The 15,000-nt window shown below is 46.3% G+C and overlaps 2 protein-coding genes across 6 annotated transcripts in view; one reads left to right on the top strand and one right to left on the bottom strand.

The window, feature by feature from the left end:
* The window catches only part of LOC126581350 (calcitonin gene-related peptide type 1 receptor), a 16,237-nt gene extending 7,925 nt beyond the window's left edge, over positions 1-8,312 (top strand). For 3 of the 5 annotated variants that reach the window (XM_050244938.1, XM_050244937.1, XM_050244936.1), the window contains 5 exons: positions 425-551; positions 3,348-3,449; positions 4,301-4,419; positions 4,849-5,029; positions 5,243-6,146. In XM_050244938.1, the coding sequence (XP_050100895.1) occupies positions 425-551; positions 3,348-3,449; positions 4,301-4,419; positions 4,849-5,029; positions 5,243-5,509 (796 nt within the window). In that variant the 3' untranslated portion in view covers positions 5,510-6,146. Of the gene's footprint in view, positions 1-424; positions 552-3,347; positions 3,450-4,300; positions 4,420-4,848; positions 5,030-5,242; positions 6,148-8,033 lie in introns of those variants that run through there. The other 2 variants (XM_050244934.1, XM_050244933.1) reach the window with 2 other exon arrangements.
* A 2,693-nt stretch (positions 8,313-11,005) lies between these two features.
* Positions 11,006-14,840, bottom strand: LOC126581357 (sarcoplasmic calcium-binding protein). Its single transcript, XM_050244947.1, has 5 exons — positions 14,547-14,840; positions 13,239-13,409; positions 11,960-12,127; positions 11,723-11,863; positions 11,006-11,605 (listed from the first exon to the last, which is right to left on the bottom strand). The coding sequence occupies exons 1-5, from the start codon at positions 14,661-14,663 to the stop codon at positions 11,375-11,377; spliced, it is 828 nt and encodes a 275-aa protein (XP_050100904.1). The 5' UTR covers positions 14,664-14,840; the 3' UTR covers positions 11,006-11,374.
* Positions 14,841-15,000: the final 160 nt, after the last annotated feature.

The raw sequence follows: 15,000 nt of genomic DNA, 5'->3' as shown, positions 1-15,000 counted from the left end.
GCAAAGCATACTGCCCCGCCGGCTCGAATGGTAATGCCCCTTCCGCCAAAGGGAAGGTGATACGTAATCACGCAGAAACGAAGTTATTGTGTTACCGGAAAGTTTCAAGGCCACTTGTGCAGATCAGCAGGACCCGGGGCCTGGGGTCTGTCGAAATGTAGCCGAAAACAGCGAAAAGAATCTGGCGAAGCGAAGGATAGCAAGGAAGATAGGGGTGGAAAATGGGCGGGTGATACAAACGACGTTGTTAAATTATTCAAAGATAGGTCCCTGGGATGAAGCGTATAGTGGAGGAGGAAATTGAAAAACTTTTCCAGGAACCCGCGTCGCGACGGTCCCGGGGTCTGTTGTGATGGCGTGTTAACTCTTGTCCGCCTCTATTAAGGGCAGCCAGCGGTGCTGATATGTTTTGCCCATTTTGCAGGACATTAAAATGCACCCGAATACGGATACACATCAATTTGTTTACCTCATTGGCGCTGAGCTGTTTGTTTTGGATCGTCTGGTACAAGTTCGTCGTCGAGGATCCGGACGTGCTGAAGGCCAACTCGGTAAGTACGCTGCATTGGGCAATCGGGAACGGGATCTCACCTCACCTACCAGACCGCGGAACAATAGGAAGCTGCATGATTTCATTTGCCGTTTACCGTATAACGAAGAGTCAGTCAACCAGATCTCGAGGAGGAATCTCGCCTTTCGCTTCTCGCTTCACATTGCATATCTTGAAATAAACCATCGCTATTTCGCTCGCAGGGGCCACTTTACACTCCCCACGGTCCTGTCGGTCGGTCGATCGTTCTATCGTGTGCTCGCTTTAAAGAAAGGTTTGTCAGATAGTGGAGCATATAGATGACATGGTTTTCGCTCTTGAGCCCAGCGATGGATGCTTTTCGTAACGGAAAAAATGCTACCAGTGGCACCACACCAGGGTTGGCCACCCTTCCGAGAGGATCTTGTAACAAAACGTTGTTCCGACAAAGCACGGCCACGGTACGAAGCCGATGGAACATCATTACCATAACGGGAGCAAACCAGGAGGTGGTGCTTTTTTTTTTTACACCAGACAACAGGGCACTAAATACAAGCTTCTTAAAGAGAACGAAATCCTTCGCCTTGTGCCGGAGCATCTTGAGATCTTGTGGGGGAAGGTTTGCCGGGCCCGGAGACGACGCTAGTTTCGGAGCGTCTGTTTTGCGCTTTACTCGTTTTCTCGTTTCCGGTTCGTGTTTATTTATTTATCAACTTGCACCATGCTTCATTTCGATTCCAATCTTCATTGTAAAAGGTAAAAAAGCGGTAGACACTCGGAACACTTTGTATTAAAATGGCGAAGGATAAGTTGTAGGAGCCGCCCCGGCATGAAGGTAACAGTAGTAATTTGCCGTATTATTCTTTATGCCTTGACTATCGGCACGACACGCTGAACAGTGTTCGCGAAATGCTCCGTAGGATGGTACACTGGGGGGTGTTTGCAACCCATAATGAACATAACGAGAAACTGGTAAATTGTCATACAATATGAACACCAGGTAATAATGGTGAATGAAATATAATTAAAGAATGTTTGTTGGTTGGTGTGATGCTGCGTAAATAAATGTTTTGGAGGCCAGGCCCTACCGAAAGGACTCATTTCACGCGGAAATGTTTGCCAAACTCGTCTAATTAGGTTGATGCTTGCTCCGTGGTGTCCGTTCCCGTCCAGTAGTCCAGCGAACGGTGAACGTAATTGATGGTTTGGAATGAGGAATCGTTAAATCAAAGCTGACAGCATGGCATGCTAGCGTGATGGTATTTTAGTTCGAACAATATCATGTGGTTTTGCTGTTTATTATAATTTAAATCCAATGGAATGCTTTAAAATGTTATCAGTGCAAAGAGTCCAACTGTGAAATGGATTAAAGAGATAAAGCCAATAAAAGCGTGTATTTTTCTACCCCTTCGTAGCTCCATTTTCACTCCAGCCAAAGCAACCAAACACCTCGTTTAGGTCATAAAAATTAGAATAATAATACGATTCCCCGGCGTGACGTTACTGTGACGTGGAGGTGGAAATTTAATACCGGCAAAAGGGTGCTTTTCGCAGCCAAAACTCTGCCGGAAATGGTCATATAGCGTCATACCGTTTTTTGTGCCGTTAAACGCGGGTCCTCGGTCACTCGGTGGCATATCCTGTTTGTTGCTAACAGTAGCAGAAGCAGCAGCAGCAGCAGCTAACAGCTACGTGCGCCATCGCACCGTGTAAAGAGCAGCATAGCATTTTATGGTTTATTTGACCGACGTACCCCTTTTCCATGCCTAGGCCGGGGGAGAAATGGAGCGGAACACCTCGCATATTCCAGAACCTGGATGCAGCGTCCGCGATGACCAGATTTGCAAGGTCAGATGGTTCGTATTGTGCATTGTATAACATTTTCCAACCGCAAAAACGCAACGATGTTTTGGGTACGTGCAGTGTGCACGATTATGAACCCCTTTTTCCAGCCCCTTTTCATAGAGCGTAAGGTGTTTTTGGATGAATTTAGGATAGACTAAGCCGCCGAATTGCAATGTGCAACTTGGCAGGATCTCTCTCACAACCGAACTGGCTTTGGGTTCTTTAGAAGATGTGCTTCTCAATACTATCTCGCAAAAGCTACAAACTCCAGGCAGCAGGATTAAGCGCGAGCACAACACGAAGCGACTTACAATGAACGCTGCATGGCAGCGCAAATGGTGCTGGTATCTAGTCCAGGCCCCCGTGCCGTTGTTTGTACTTGACCCTTCGAAACTAGCGTTTCTGATGAGTTTTCTCATAGTTTTAAAGTTGGAATACTTTGCTAGAAACGACCATTTCCTACGTGATCGTTCCTTCACCCCGCTGTCTCCGAGTCTGTGTGTTGTGGGGTTCGCCGTGTCTTGTAATCGAGTTGAAGTGTCTTATTGAAGGGAATGCAAAAAGAAGGTAATTACCAAAGTTCCGCGTTCCTAAGAGTGATGTTTTCCGCTTCGACTAGCGACGTTGTGTGGTAATTAAAGCGGTTTTGACGCTACTTTTTCTCGCTTAGAAGCACTAGGACGCGCGTCTTTAGAAGCTTGGGACTGCAACGGAATTGCGTTAGCTTAAAGGGGGTCATGGTGCCAAGTGCTGTTGTCAAGGGGTTCATTATTATCCCTAGGTGGGTTCAATCTTTTCTCCCTGGTCGATCCATTAACTTGGGATCTGGGATTCATTAGCGCAGCAGCAGCACCAGCACCAGCAAGGACCCGGCCCGGTACATCGATACTTCCGGTTAATGTTTCATCACGACCTTTTTACTAATCCTCCCTCTACCAGTCCCTTCTTGTGACTAATTCTACTTGTTTTACAGGGTTGGTGCGTTGGGTTGCACATTCTGCTCCACTACCTGATGCTGGTAAATTATCTCTGGATGTTTTGCGAAGGATTACACCTGCACCTGGTGCTCGTTATAGTAAGTATGTTTTGTGTGGTTTGGTTACCTTAGCTTATTGTTGTTACTGCCAGTGATGGCTATGGTTTGGATCCCCCGAGGGCCATTAATACTTCCAGGCCAATGTTCGCCTTTGAGAATGGTTCCATTATGGTTCCGTTATTGGTAGGAACAAAAGAAAAACAAAGACTTTCGTGGTCAGTGGTGGTGGTGGTGGTTTTGGATCACTAAACGACCTTTTTCTCTGGGAAAACTCAAACTCCAAACTGACTAAACTGTGAGCCCCACACTGGGGACGATGGAACTCAATATCGGTTGTGGTGGTTTGAAGCTAACGTTCCCATCGGTTTACCTAAGGCACCAGTATCGATAGACTCGCCTATGGTGACCGGTGATGTCCATCCAGCGGGCTGGCAAAAGCTGTCCATCACTTTGGCCTCATATCACCCCACGGTCAACTTGAACTTCCGCTCCCTTTCTGTTGCCACGGTTGGGTAGTGCGACGCTCTCTACGAGGTGACTTCATAAGTGAAATCAATGTCGTGACTGGATTGAACGCGGAAGAATGAGGTCATTTCCTCATTGAAGCACAATTTTCTGCTGCTGGAAGAGGATGTCGCGTCACCTAGCAGCACCCGGCTCCTCTGTCCACCTGTCACAGTTTGCTTCGATGTTTAGTTTGGTTACTAGTTTTCCGTTGGAGCCTGCAAAGCGTAGGCCTGACCACGAACCACCGGGAGCAAGGAAAGGAAGCTTCGGGGGGCTTTTGGACTCCGGCTTCATACGGCGAGATGCCCGTATCTCGATTTAATTCCATTTGATCATCATACTGCACCTTGACCGTTCTTCTGTGCCGTCCATCTTCCGTACAGGTTTTTATCAAGGACATTGTCGCAATGCGTTGGTTCTTCACGATCGGCTGGATACTGCCGGTGCTGCTGGTGAGCCTGTACGCTGTGGTGCGCAACACCCAACCCCTCGACACTGACCAGTGAGTATTTTATGGGATACAGATACATTTTTTTTTATTACAATGTTTGTTGCTCCATCCCGATCCACGGGATGCTTCCCCAATTCTCTGGCGAATAAATCGTGCCGATGTCCTTCATCATCATCCCATTGGCGATGCCAGTGCGAAGGTCGGCCACAGCACGTTTATGGATTGGGCGGGATGGCTTTTTAGGGTGGATTAGGGACGGTAATTGATTGGGTGTTGATGTGGCAAATGTGCTTCCATAATGCCGTCCGCCGTAAAACCGGCTGTCCTCGGATGAGTTTTGCGAGGCGCTTACGGTCTGGCAGCGTCCTGCCATCGGTTGAATCGGGATTACATTATTCGTTCTTCGATTTTTTTTACGGTTTGTCTGCGCCTGGCCGATTAATGTCGCTGGATCGATTTGGTGAACGCGCTTGCTGGAAGTTGCTGGATGGACGAAAGCCATGCGATGTGGTTGCTTACGGTTCCGGTGTGCTTCTCGCTGATCGCTTCGCTGGTGTTCCTCGTCAACGTGGTCCGGGTGCTGCTGACGAAGCTCAACTCGACCTCGCCCAACCCGGCACCACTCGGTTTGCGGAAAGCCACCCGAGCGACACTAATTCTCGTAAGTATTTCTCTGGCCGTTCGATCCGAGCCCACACCGGGGGCCGCTGGCGGTGAAACCGACAAACGTTACCGTCCGATGGCCACTTTCGCCACCGTCTGGTTGTTGTTGATTTTGTTCGCTTTTCTCCCGTTATATGCTCTCTCCGCCCTACGCCTGGGAATGGTATCGGATTGCTGCCTGCCTGCCTGCCGCGTCTGCCACTCGTCGAAGATTCCGCTGTTTGGCTTACAGCACATCCTGCTCCCGTTCCGGCCCGATAAGGGTTGTCAGCTGGAGCGGTACTATCAGATTGGGGCCGCCCTGCTGATCAGCCTGCAGGGCCTGTGCGTATCGTGCCTGTTCTGCTTCGCCAACCACGACGTTATTTTTGCGGTGCAGTGCTACCTGAGCCGATTCTTTCCCGACATCGTGACGCACCCGTTCCTGGAGAGCAATGGGGGGCAACCGGCCACCCAGAGCCGGGATGTGGTCGTATGACTGCTGAACGTGCGCCGTTCCACACCGAGCAGTATTAGCCACACCAGCAAGCAAACAATACGCGAACAGTGTGCCGTTTGAAGTGCGAACGCCCGGCCATCGGTCCTCGCCCGGCCTTTTACGGCCCTAATCCCCTGATGGCAGCCGATCCTGGGAAGTGGGTGTCAGCTTTTATGCTACCACGCCACCGGGTTGGACCGGGTTGGACCGGGTCGGATTCCTTCCAATCTGGCCGTGGACACGCGAACAGATTTTTCTTCTTAAAAGACTAGCGGAATTAGGCGTGCAAGATGGAGTATACTTAGTCGTAATAAGGTGGACAATACGTCTCAGAGGGGCTGCTTAGCAGCGATTGGACGCCTGAAGGCGAATCATTGGGGGGTGTGATAGAGTATCCAATGTACGTGTATGTATGTATATGTGTGAGTGTGTTTGAAGTTCGAAGCGAAATAAAAGATATTTATCCTTCCACGTGACTTTTGGTATCCAATGTTTAGGAGGTTAATTACATTATGCGGAGCAGTACAGATCACGAGCTATAATAGAGGGATAATGGCCTCGGTACTAACAGAAATTAATGTGTTCGTTTGAATTGGGTTTGTAACGTTTAACTTATTTTCATTTAATTAATTGCAACCTATCAGGAATATTTTAGTAAACAGCACTTTGTCTACGTAGAATGGTTTTTGATGTAAAACAAATGAAAAAATATTATAAATCGGCTCGGATCTTCTAATACAGTGCTAGTCTTACATTTCTAGTAGATTGCATTTCGTTTTTGACCATTAATAATCAACTGACGCCGTATCTATTCGAACAATCGAAATGCAATCGTTAGTGAGATTTTGTTGTGAACTGATTCAAGAAAGAGAATATCGAATAAACCTAACAAAAGCCTTGTACCGTTTGCGTTAATTTGATAATTGGCATATTAAAATGATATCAGCATGATCATTGTGGCCTTCCACGTACACTGCTAACGTCTGCCTGTTGCCAGTTGACGATGGATCGCGCCCCATACAGCGCGCTGTTGCTGGGTGTAACCATCAGCCTGCTCGTTTCTCACTCTACGAGCTCTCTGCTGTCCAAAGATCTTCTCCTGTACACCAACTGGATTAGGCATCAGATGGATCAAAGGAATCTGTGGTCTCGGTGGTTTCCTTGGTTTCAGGTCGTCGACCTAACAGGATCAACAAGACGATCCACCTGTCCGCGTAATGAAACATACGCCCTACTTGGAAGACCGTGCGGGATGTCGTGCGGGACGTTTGGGCAGTATTGTCCGATTGTGAAACTCAATTCCTGCATCTGCATACGTGGTCATGTGAGAAATGCAAAGAGTATTTGCATACACTACACCGAATGCCCCAAAACGATGGATGACGTAGAGATTTTGCATTAGGCTGGCAATCTCGAACTGCACACCGGTTGGTTCTACACACATATTGCATGGAAGAGCAAAAACACATTCACAACAGACGGTGGTACCTATTTGTCGCACGAGCACGAAATTTCAACAGCGATCGTTTGCCCCCATTTGGCGGAGAGAGACTGCACCGAATTGTATGATCGGTTGAAGGCAATCGTTTCTTCTGCTACATCCGCTGTTCGTTAATCCCTAATTATCTAGAGTAAACAATAAATTTGTGCTTAAATAACAGTCGTCCTCAATGGGAACAATGGAGTTGCATCATCATACATATCATGCGTGACCGTGAAAAATGACACGTTATTGCATCTGTAAAACTGTAATTTAGATCACCGATCGTCAGTAGTATTGACTCAGACGCGCTACGATAGTTAATCAATTAGAATGACATTTGTTTAGCGAATTAACATGAAATTTCGTGACAATATTCCATAGTTTACAACATCGTGCTTTACATGTATTTTTAAAAATTGATTTGCTATTTAAAAATAATGGGAACGTTTGTAATCAACGAACTGAACTGCTCTTACACAGAAATATACACATTACCTTTGCTTAATTCTTTTAAACAGCTGTTTGCAATCCATTTCTGTATGTTTCACTATGATTGATTTGGACCCATTAGTTCGCTTGCCGAATATACAACGAATCATATCAAAGAAAGTGCTAATCTATAAAAATCTCTCCATCGATAAAGTTATAAAACATTCGAATTCAATTTCCCAACTTTGGAAAACATACGTGTGTATATGTCGGTTTAATGGAGCACCCATTGCTTGTTTGCCCATTTAGCCACATGTTTATACCAAATGTCCGAATATGAATTTGGTATTCGTTAATGTGTTGGTTGAAAAACACATGTTGAGTGTACCGCTTCTTTGATACCATCAAGTTCTGGGGCTGTATATAAGAGAAGACCGAACCGAAGGATCGGTCAGTTGTGAACTTGATTCTTTACGCAGTCATCAACATGAAGTGCTTTGCTCTACTTGCTGCATTGGTTGCCGTCATTCTCCTTTGTGAGGTAATTGGAATTTGTTTCTTCTATTATTTTGTCCGCTAAATTAACACTTAAAATTCAATGTATTGTTCCAGAATTCGGGCGTAGCAGCGCAAGACATTACGCCGAAGCCTGCTAAGACGCTGCCAACGAAGCCTACGCCCACACCCACCAAGCCAACGCCAGGGCCAACGAAACCCGTTGAAACACTACCAACGAAGCGTACTCCTCCACCCACCAAGTCTACCCGCCCACCTACCAAGCCGACTCCCACACCCACCAAGCCAACGCTACCACCCACAAAGCCGACTCTAAAACCCTAAGAGTCTGATAACAAGCTGGAAAGATACATTAACTGATTTAATCCGCAGAGAGGTCCAATGCTTCTTGAATGATTTAATAAATATGCAAAAAACCAAAACAAAACCGATCCACAATGATCGGTGACAATGATTTTAATCAAAAGTATTAGTACAGTTCGCATCACTGCTGCTCCTTGCCATTCGGAATCCTGCCTATGCCTGTCGTAGTTGAATCGTCGTGACTACTTGCTAAACCGAACCAATGTGGATTGTCCAAAGAACGCAGAAGACAACCAGCCGCAGAAGACAGATGCTGGAAGCTGCAGATGGAAGCGGTCACTGGGTGCTGTTCGCGAAGAAACACCTGTGTAGAGACAACAGTCGTCATCTTAGCTCGAGTAGACAGTCGCGTACCACGCTTCTGTTCCCTGGTATGGGAGACCGGAGACTGGCATCCAAGCGAATAATCAGCGTTCTTGGTGGGGTGATCGACAGAACGCTGAAGCGGCTAGTAGCTGAAAAATTCTAAAATAGAATAACCGCAATCTTTCACGAGACGGATCACAAAAAAAGCTCCTAATAGTGCCTTTTGTGGCATCGGTATAGTATAGTAGTGCGGCAACGGACAGTGTTTTGAGGTTCGAGGTAACACCATCTGTTCTTCGCCCTTGAAATTCGTCCGCCAAGTACACATATCGATAGAATTTGCATTGAATTGCGTCAATCACCGACAGCCAACTGATTGAAGTTTACTTTATCTGTTTTGCAATTGGCGATACTGGTTCATCGAATCGTATCACTAAACTGCTCAAGGTTTACTCCTTAGAACCGGTGAAAACTGCTTGCAACGGTGTATGACAAATCTCTGTACACGCGTTATTTGCTATGTACCACGTGCTGGTTGAGGGCAATGTTCTAGAAGAATGTTTCATGAACCGTTTTTCTGTACAGCGAATAGAAAGAAAGCGAGAAGAATTTATCGTTTCCATTCGCCGCCATTGTTAAGGTAATGCCTTCCGATGTTAATCTGCCTGGCAGATCCGTTGTTAGACGACTAACCACACTGAAAATGCTGGCCATGTCATCCCCTCGCAGTGATAGTGGAATGGTATCACAATAGACTTGTATTATTAACTTGCTATGTCTGCAAATTAATGTCTGTTGCTGCAATTAGTGCGTAAGGCCTATTGCTATGAGCTGGAAATGTATTTTTCAGCAAAAATCGAACATTCGTCACCAGGATGATGCTTCGGTTGAATGCTTAATGCTTAATGTGTTGGTTTAAAAACACATGTTGAGTATACTGATTTTTTATTACGATCACAATCCAAAGCGCTATATAACCGAAACGCTATCGAACCGAAGGATTGATCAGTTGCGAAATCGATTCTTTACGCAGTCATCAACATGAAGTGCCTTGCTCTACTTGCTGCATTGGTTGCAGTCATTCTCCTTTGTGAGGTAATTTTGATCTGTGGGTTCTACAATTTCATTCTTATTACTAAATACCCATTTATTTTTTTTAGAATCTGGGGGTAGCAGCCCAAAGCTCCAATCGCCCCACCAAGCCTACCGAGCCCACAAGGCCTCCCACGACTCGTAATCTGCCGACCAGACCCAGTCCAACTGGAACGCGTCCCCCTATTGGAACGCCACCTCGTCCTTCATGGCCATCAACAAAGCCACCGGTAGCCGAATGATATGTACAATGAACCGGAAAACTAATTAAACTCGAAATGTTTATCAAATTTCCCAGAGAAAATTTTAATTTCAAATTAATTGGACTGGACTTGGGGTTTTATTAAATGATGTAATAAATATGCTATACAAGCAATCATAAAATTTAATGTTGTTAATGGAAACATTGATAGCCCTTATTGCACTGTATTTATTACACTGTAGCATTGATCATGTACTGAATTCAGTTAAGGCTCAATGCTGGAATGAATGTATTAAACATATTAAGGATTCAGAAGAAGTTCGCGAGGTTTGATGCCTTGCTCGTTTCTCACTTTCTAAGGATTAAGATATCTGAGGATTTTGTTGTCATTTATTACATGTGGTCGATCGTCGAGCATCACGAAACGCCCTAGCTGTCCACAAAACGAGAGTAAATTAAGTTTAAAAGAGCTTGACAGGGTTTTCCCTACAATCATGGATGACATGAAGAATTTGCGTTAAACTGTTAGCAAAAAGATACACTTGCGGTTGTGAGGTACACGTGCCGATCAGATAGCTTGTGAATTTGCAGATAGAGGCAACCTTGACGACGTGTACTGAACATGTAGAGGCTAAGGAAAAACACCTGCGCGCGTGTATCATTTTGGTGCGTTCTGAGACCAATAAATAGAGAGATAGAAAGTGGAAAGCTTTAGTTATCGAGTTGCTTTACGCTTGAAGATACATCATGAAGCTGACATACGTTCTCGCTATTTTCGGAGCAATCCTGCTCTTCCTGGTAAGTTCAGAACCCTTTTGTTTATCACACAGATTTGTTAACACAAATCAAAATTTCCTTCTACAGAATGTCGCTGTGGCGTTGCCTCATGATCGCGAGGCCAAGCTAACCCGTCAGCCGAACAACTCGACCAGACCGTCCAAACCGACCAAGCCCGTTCAAATCTAAATCCCCAAAATGCAATCAAAGGAAGTTGTGCAAAAATAAAAAAAACATCTGCTCAAAACAGACACCTCGCCTTGTACAGGTTGTAAAACAATCTCAATGTACTGTATTCAGAATACGTTTTATTATTTTCTTTTTTATTATCACAAATGCTGTGTACACTTCGATCAGTTGTGACGACAAATGCAGGCTTACATTTAAGTTACGCTGGATATTGTTCCGGACATTGCAAATGCAAAAAGATCACCTGAATGATCACTTCTCTATAGTATGGGTGTTCGTGTAGAAAATTGTGAAGAAAATGAAGGTACAGGCTGTATCGCTCCATACAGGAGACAGAAAAGAACAGAAATGGCAACTATCGAGGAAGGGATCTTCGTCCATCGAAAAAAAAACTTACAGGCTAAACACTTACAGATCGCTACTTTTACGAAACACTCAATTTCACTCCATTCTAAGGGATTGTCGTTTCCAGAAGAAAGCCGTAGAAAGAATAGGCTGCATCGCACCACTAGTGATCAACGAGCGGACCCCAGAACATCCGCGAAACATGGGTTTCCTTTTCGGTTACGAAGAAGTCTTTGCCCAGCTTCACGAACTCGTCCAAGGTAATCTGTCCATCGCCGTTCTTGTCGATGACCGCAAACGAAACGGCCGCATTTTCCTCCGTCAGACCCAGGCACCGGAAGAACAGTTTGAACTCATTCAACGAGATGGATCCTGAACGATCCTTGTCAACGGCCTGTCAGTGGCCGGGTGTCGGAAAAGGAAAACCAGAAAAGATGATGATTAATGCGGATTTAAGGAATGCGCTTTCAAGCGTTATTCTGGGTTCGCCATTGGCTGCCTGGGTGCTTACCTTATACAGGTAGGGAAGGAAACGGTGGACTTTCTTCTTAAGATCCTTGTCGTTCACAACATGATGCATTTCGGTGAGGTACTGCTCTACCGTGACTAGATTATACGGTGTTATTTCGCCCCATTGCTGCTCCCAGGTGGTCTGTAAAATGATCGTAATCATAACGAGTGTTAAAATCACACAAAAATTAAACACTCCAGAGAATCACAGTTTGCAGAGGTGATCGTGCATGCTTACCCTCATAATGTCCCGGAACTCATTCTTCGCTTTCGCATCCAAGTGACCGAGGGATGCGAACTTTTCGGTGAGCAGCATAAAATCATCGTACGAGATGACACCGTCCTTGTTAACGTCTAGCAGGCCGTGCAGGGTACGCATCTTGCGGCGCCAGAACTCCGAGTTACCCTGGAATAGGGCGACAGAATTAAATGTAAATGAAAATGGCAAGCACATAAATCGTAATCTAGGGTAAACTCATTATACCATAATTCCTTTGTCATAAGGAAAGACCTGCGAGAAGAGGAGAGGCAGAACAGATCGTTAAGAACAAAGCATTGCGAGACATTACAGACGTCCAATTCTATCGGAACAGCTGACTAGCCAGACCAGGAAGATGATCGCCAATTTGCGGCGCTGTATCATTCAGCCAAGGCGTAAAGTGACCGTACGACAAATCACCCAGACGCACCAAAAACAGAAAGTAATTGTATGCTGGCAAATCGCGTCACGCAGATGTTGGCACACGGCGTCGCGCACATGTGTACGTGGTGCGCGACTGAATCGAGGGATGAAATAAAAGTGGCAGCAACTAACAATAAAAAAAAGAAGTCCTCCACATTTCATCTATCTTTGCGCTTTGTTTTCATGTTGGCAACAAGTCGGTTGTGGGACGAGAACGCCACACGATCGCTGGATGATCACTTACACAAGGCGCACAGAACGCGCTTATCCGCGTAAACCATCAGCAGAACGGAACGTGGGCCCCCATCGCGTTCCTGTGTTGGTGATGGCGGCCGCGAGATTTGCGGTTACGATCGTTCGACTCTGTTTCGACCATTTTTGAGGCCGCCAGCGAGCGCATGCCTTTCTTGATAATACCGCCCGTTCTGGACACGGTGCGAGCGACGCCGAAAGAGATCAGAAAGGGCACACGATTGAGAAACGAAATGGAACGCAGGAAACACTCTCATAATCCACCGAATATGTAATCAGGTGGTGGTAATAAGAGTCGAACAGTCGAAACCTGTTCATTCGTTTCACCTGCATTATTTTTTTGGTAAACCGATGGCACGTGCCCAACGGCCAATCTATTCCGTGTGTTTGACCCTGGGCATCGCGGTTGTTAGATGAAATCCGGCATTAGGTACGCTATCGACCTTCGGGCGAGCCTCCGATCTCTGCGGATCGCTGCTGTTGTGTTTTGGGTCTCCAAGAGAGACCTTGAGCTGCAGTGGGCCGGTTGCCGCTAGAGAACTGGAGGCGTGCTGTTGAGATGATGCTTGTGCGATTCGCTTACCCGTTCCTTGCGTTGGCGACGTGGAGTGTCGCGTTCATCATCGGAATCCGAATCGGAATCACTGTTGTATGCACGCTCCGGTGCAGCCGTCTTCTTCGAGTACTTGCGAACGGCCGTCGAAAGGAATCCTTGCTTCAGCTGATTGTTGTCCTGCAGGTAGCTAGAATTGATCTGCCAAGCAAAACGGACGAGAAAACGTACATTAGGTAAGAGAGGTACAATCGAACGGCCAGGTAATCGGGGTACATATAAGGCATCTACCTACTTGCTGCCGTTATGAAGAGAGCAGCAGCAGCATTACGCTGGATGCAGTAGCAATGAACAAACAACAAAGCACTATCAGCATGTCAACATACCGAACGGGAGGGATCACAGAACTAGGCCATCAAAACCCCTCGACCGTCCCCGACGTGGATGGATAAGAGCACGACCGCATTTTGAAAAGTGCCTCGTGCGTGAAGACATTGAAGAAAAATTATAATAGTACCGGTCTCTCTGGCAAGATCACCACCAATTATCATATCGCCCGAATTACATGTAATGCTATTTGATGCAGAAGATTTCGATGCATGATAAAAAGAGAAACCTATCTCGAAGCCAATCAAGCGAGTGGCCTCGCCTCCGCCATGGTCGGCGTGAGGGTTCGATTTGTATGTCACGAGACCTTAGGGAAGGGCATCTGTATGAGCAAGAGCTGGCTCTGGAGAGGGTGATAAATTATGTGCCTGTTAGGGGGCACGACTGTGCGGGAACATAACCATGCGCCGCCGGTGACATAACAGAATTCGGCCTTTCTCGTGGTGCCTTTTTTGTAGGAATTTGCCCGCGTGGAGGCGACTTCCCGTGGGTCTGTGTAACTGCATTATTAGACCATCAATCATGGAATTCATGGCTGTTAATATGTTGTACATCTTGAGCAGCTCCTAAGCCGAAGACATGTGCGGTGCGCATGTGCGACACATTGTTACATCGGCCAGCACGAGAAGGGCCGGCGACGACAAGTGGGGACGAAATGGTTTTGTGTGTTTGATGTTGTGTTGTGTCTTTGTTTTGGAAAGAAAAACATACATTGGACACAGAAGCCGGATACATTCCGGTATACCCGTGTAACCATTTTCATACGAGCACCCTTCAATGGGTTAAGTGGAGGTACCCCATTGAGAGGTCTATATTGCGATCGAGAGCCTCTGCACCAGCATCTAAATCTATGGCTTCCTTTGCTCATCTTCTAACGGCATGACGCAGTAGTGATACATTTACGTATTAATTTAGAAACTTTCCACGTGGTTGCTCTCTATCTAGACTTACCTTTCCAACGGCCAGAGGGCTGTCTGCGATAGACAACGTTGAAGATAGTGCACCGAATTGTCGCTCGACCAAAGAGGCCGCAGGCCGTACGTAGTTCCGCAGCAGAGTATAAGCCATTTTTGATGCTGTTTTTTTTTCTTCGCTTAACTTGCTTCCACTGACCTTTCACCAAAAATCCGGTTTTCGAATAATTTAATTCGCAATTCCACAGTTCCGTTCGCTATTATTTCAACCGTCCGATCCACTTCACAAGATTGCTTTGAGGGAAGCGATTTTTTCACTTTACCGTCCAAGTTGATCGCCCAAAAAGAACTGGAAATGACGACGAATTTGAATTTTCCTCCGCTTACCGCTAGCCAGCACGCATCTCTCGCACACCACGGCACGGGGGTCCAGCTGCTGCGTCCCTCTCTGACAACTGCTCTTCAGGCGAGGCTCTCTATCTGTGCCATCC

The sequence above is a fragment of the Anopheles aquasalis genome, chromosome 2 (assembly GCF_943734665.1).
Source record: "Anopheles aquasalis chromosome 2, idAnoAquaMG_Q_19, whole genome shotgun sequence".
Lineage (NCBI taxonomy): Eukaryota > Metazoa > Arthropoda > Insecta > Diptera > Culicidae > Anopheles > Anopheles aquasalis.
This window is presented reverse-complemented; position numbering and strand designations above follow the sequence as displayed.

Excerpts from the sequence above, each read along its gene's own strand:
- LOC126581357 (XM_050244947.1), bottom strand. The coding sequence starts at position 14,663 with ATGGCTTATACTCTGCTGCGGAACTACGTACGGCCTGCGGCCTCTTTG. Across the intron at positions 13,410-14,546 it reads GCCCTCTGGCCGTTGGAAAG|ATCAATTCTAGCTACCTGCA; the intron begins GTAAGTCTAGAT and ends TTTGCTTGGCAG. Across the intron at positions 11,606-11,722 it reads TCCTTCCCTACCTGTATAAG|GCCGTTGACAAGGATCGTTC; the intron begins GTAAGCACCCAG and ends GGCCACTGACAG.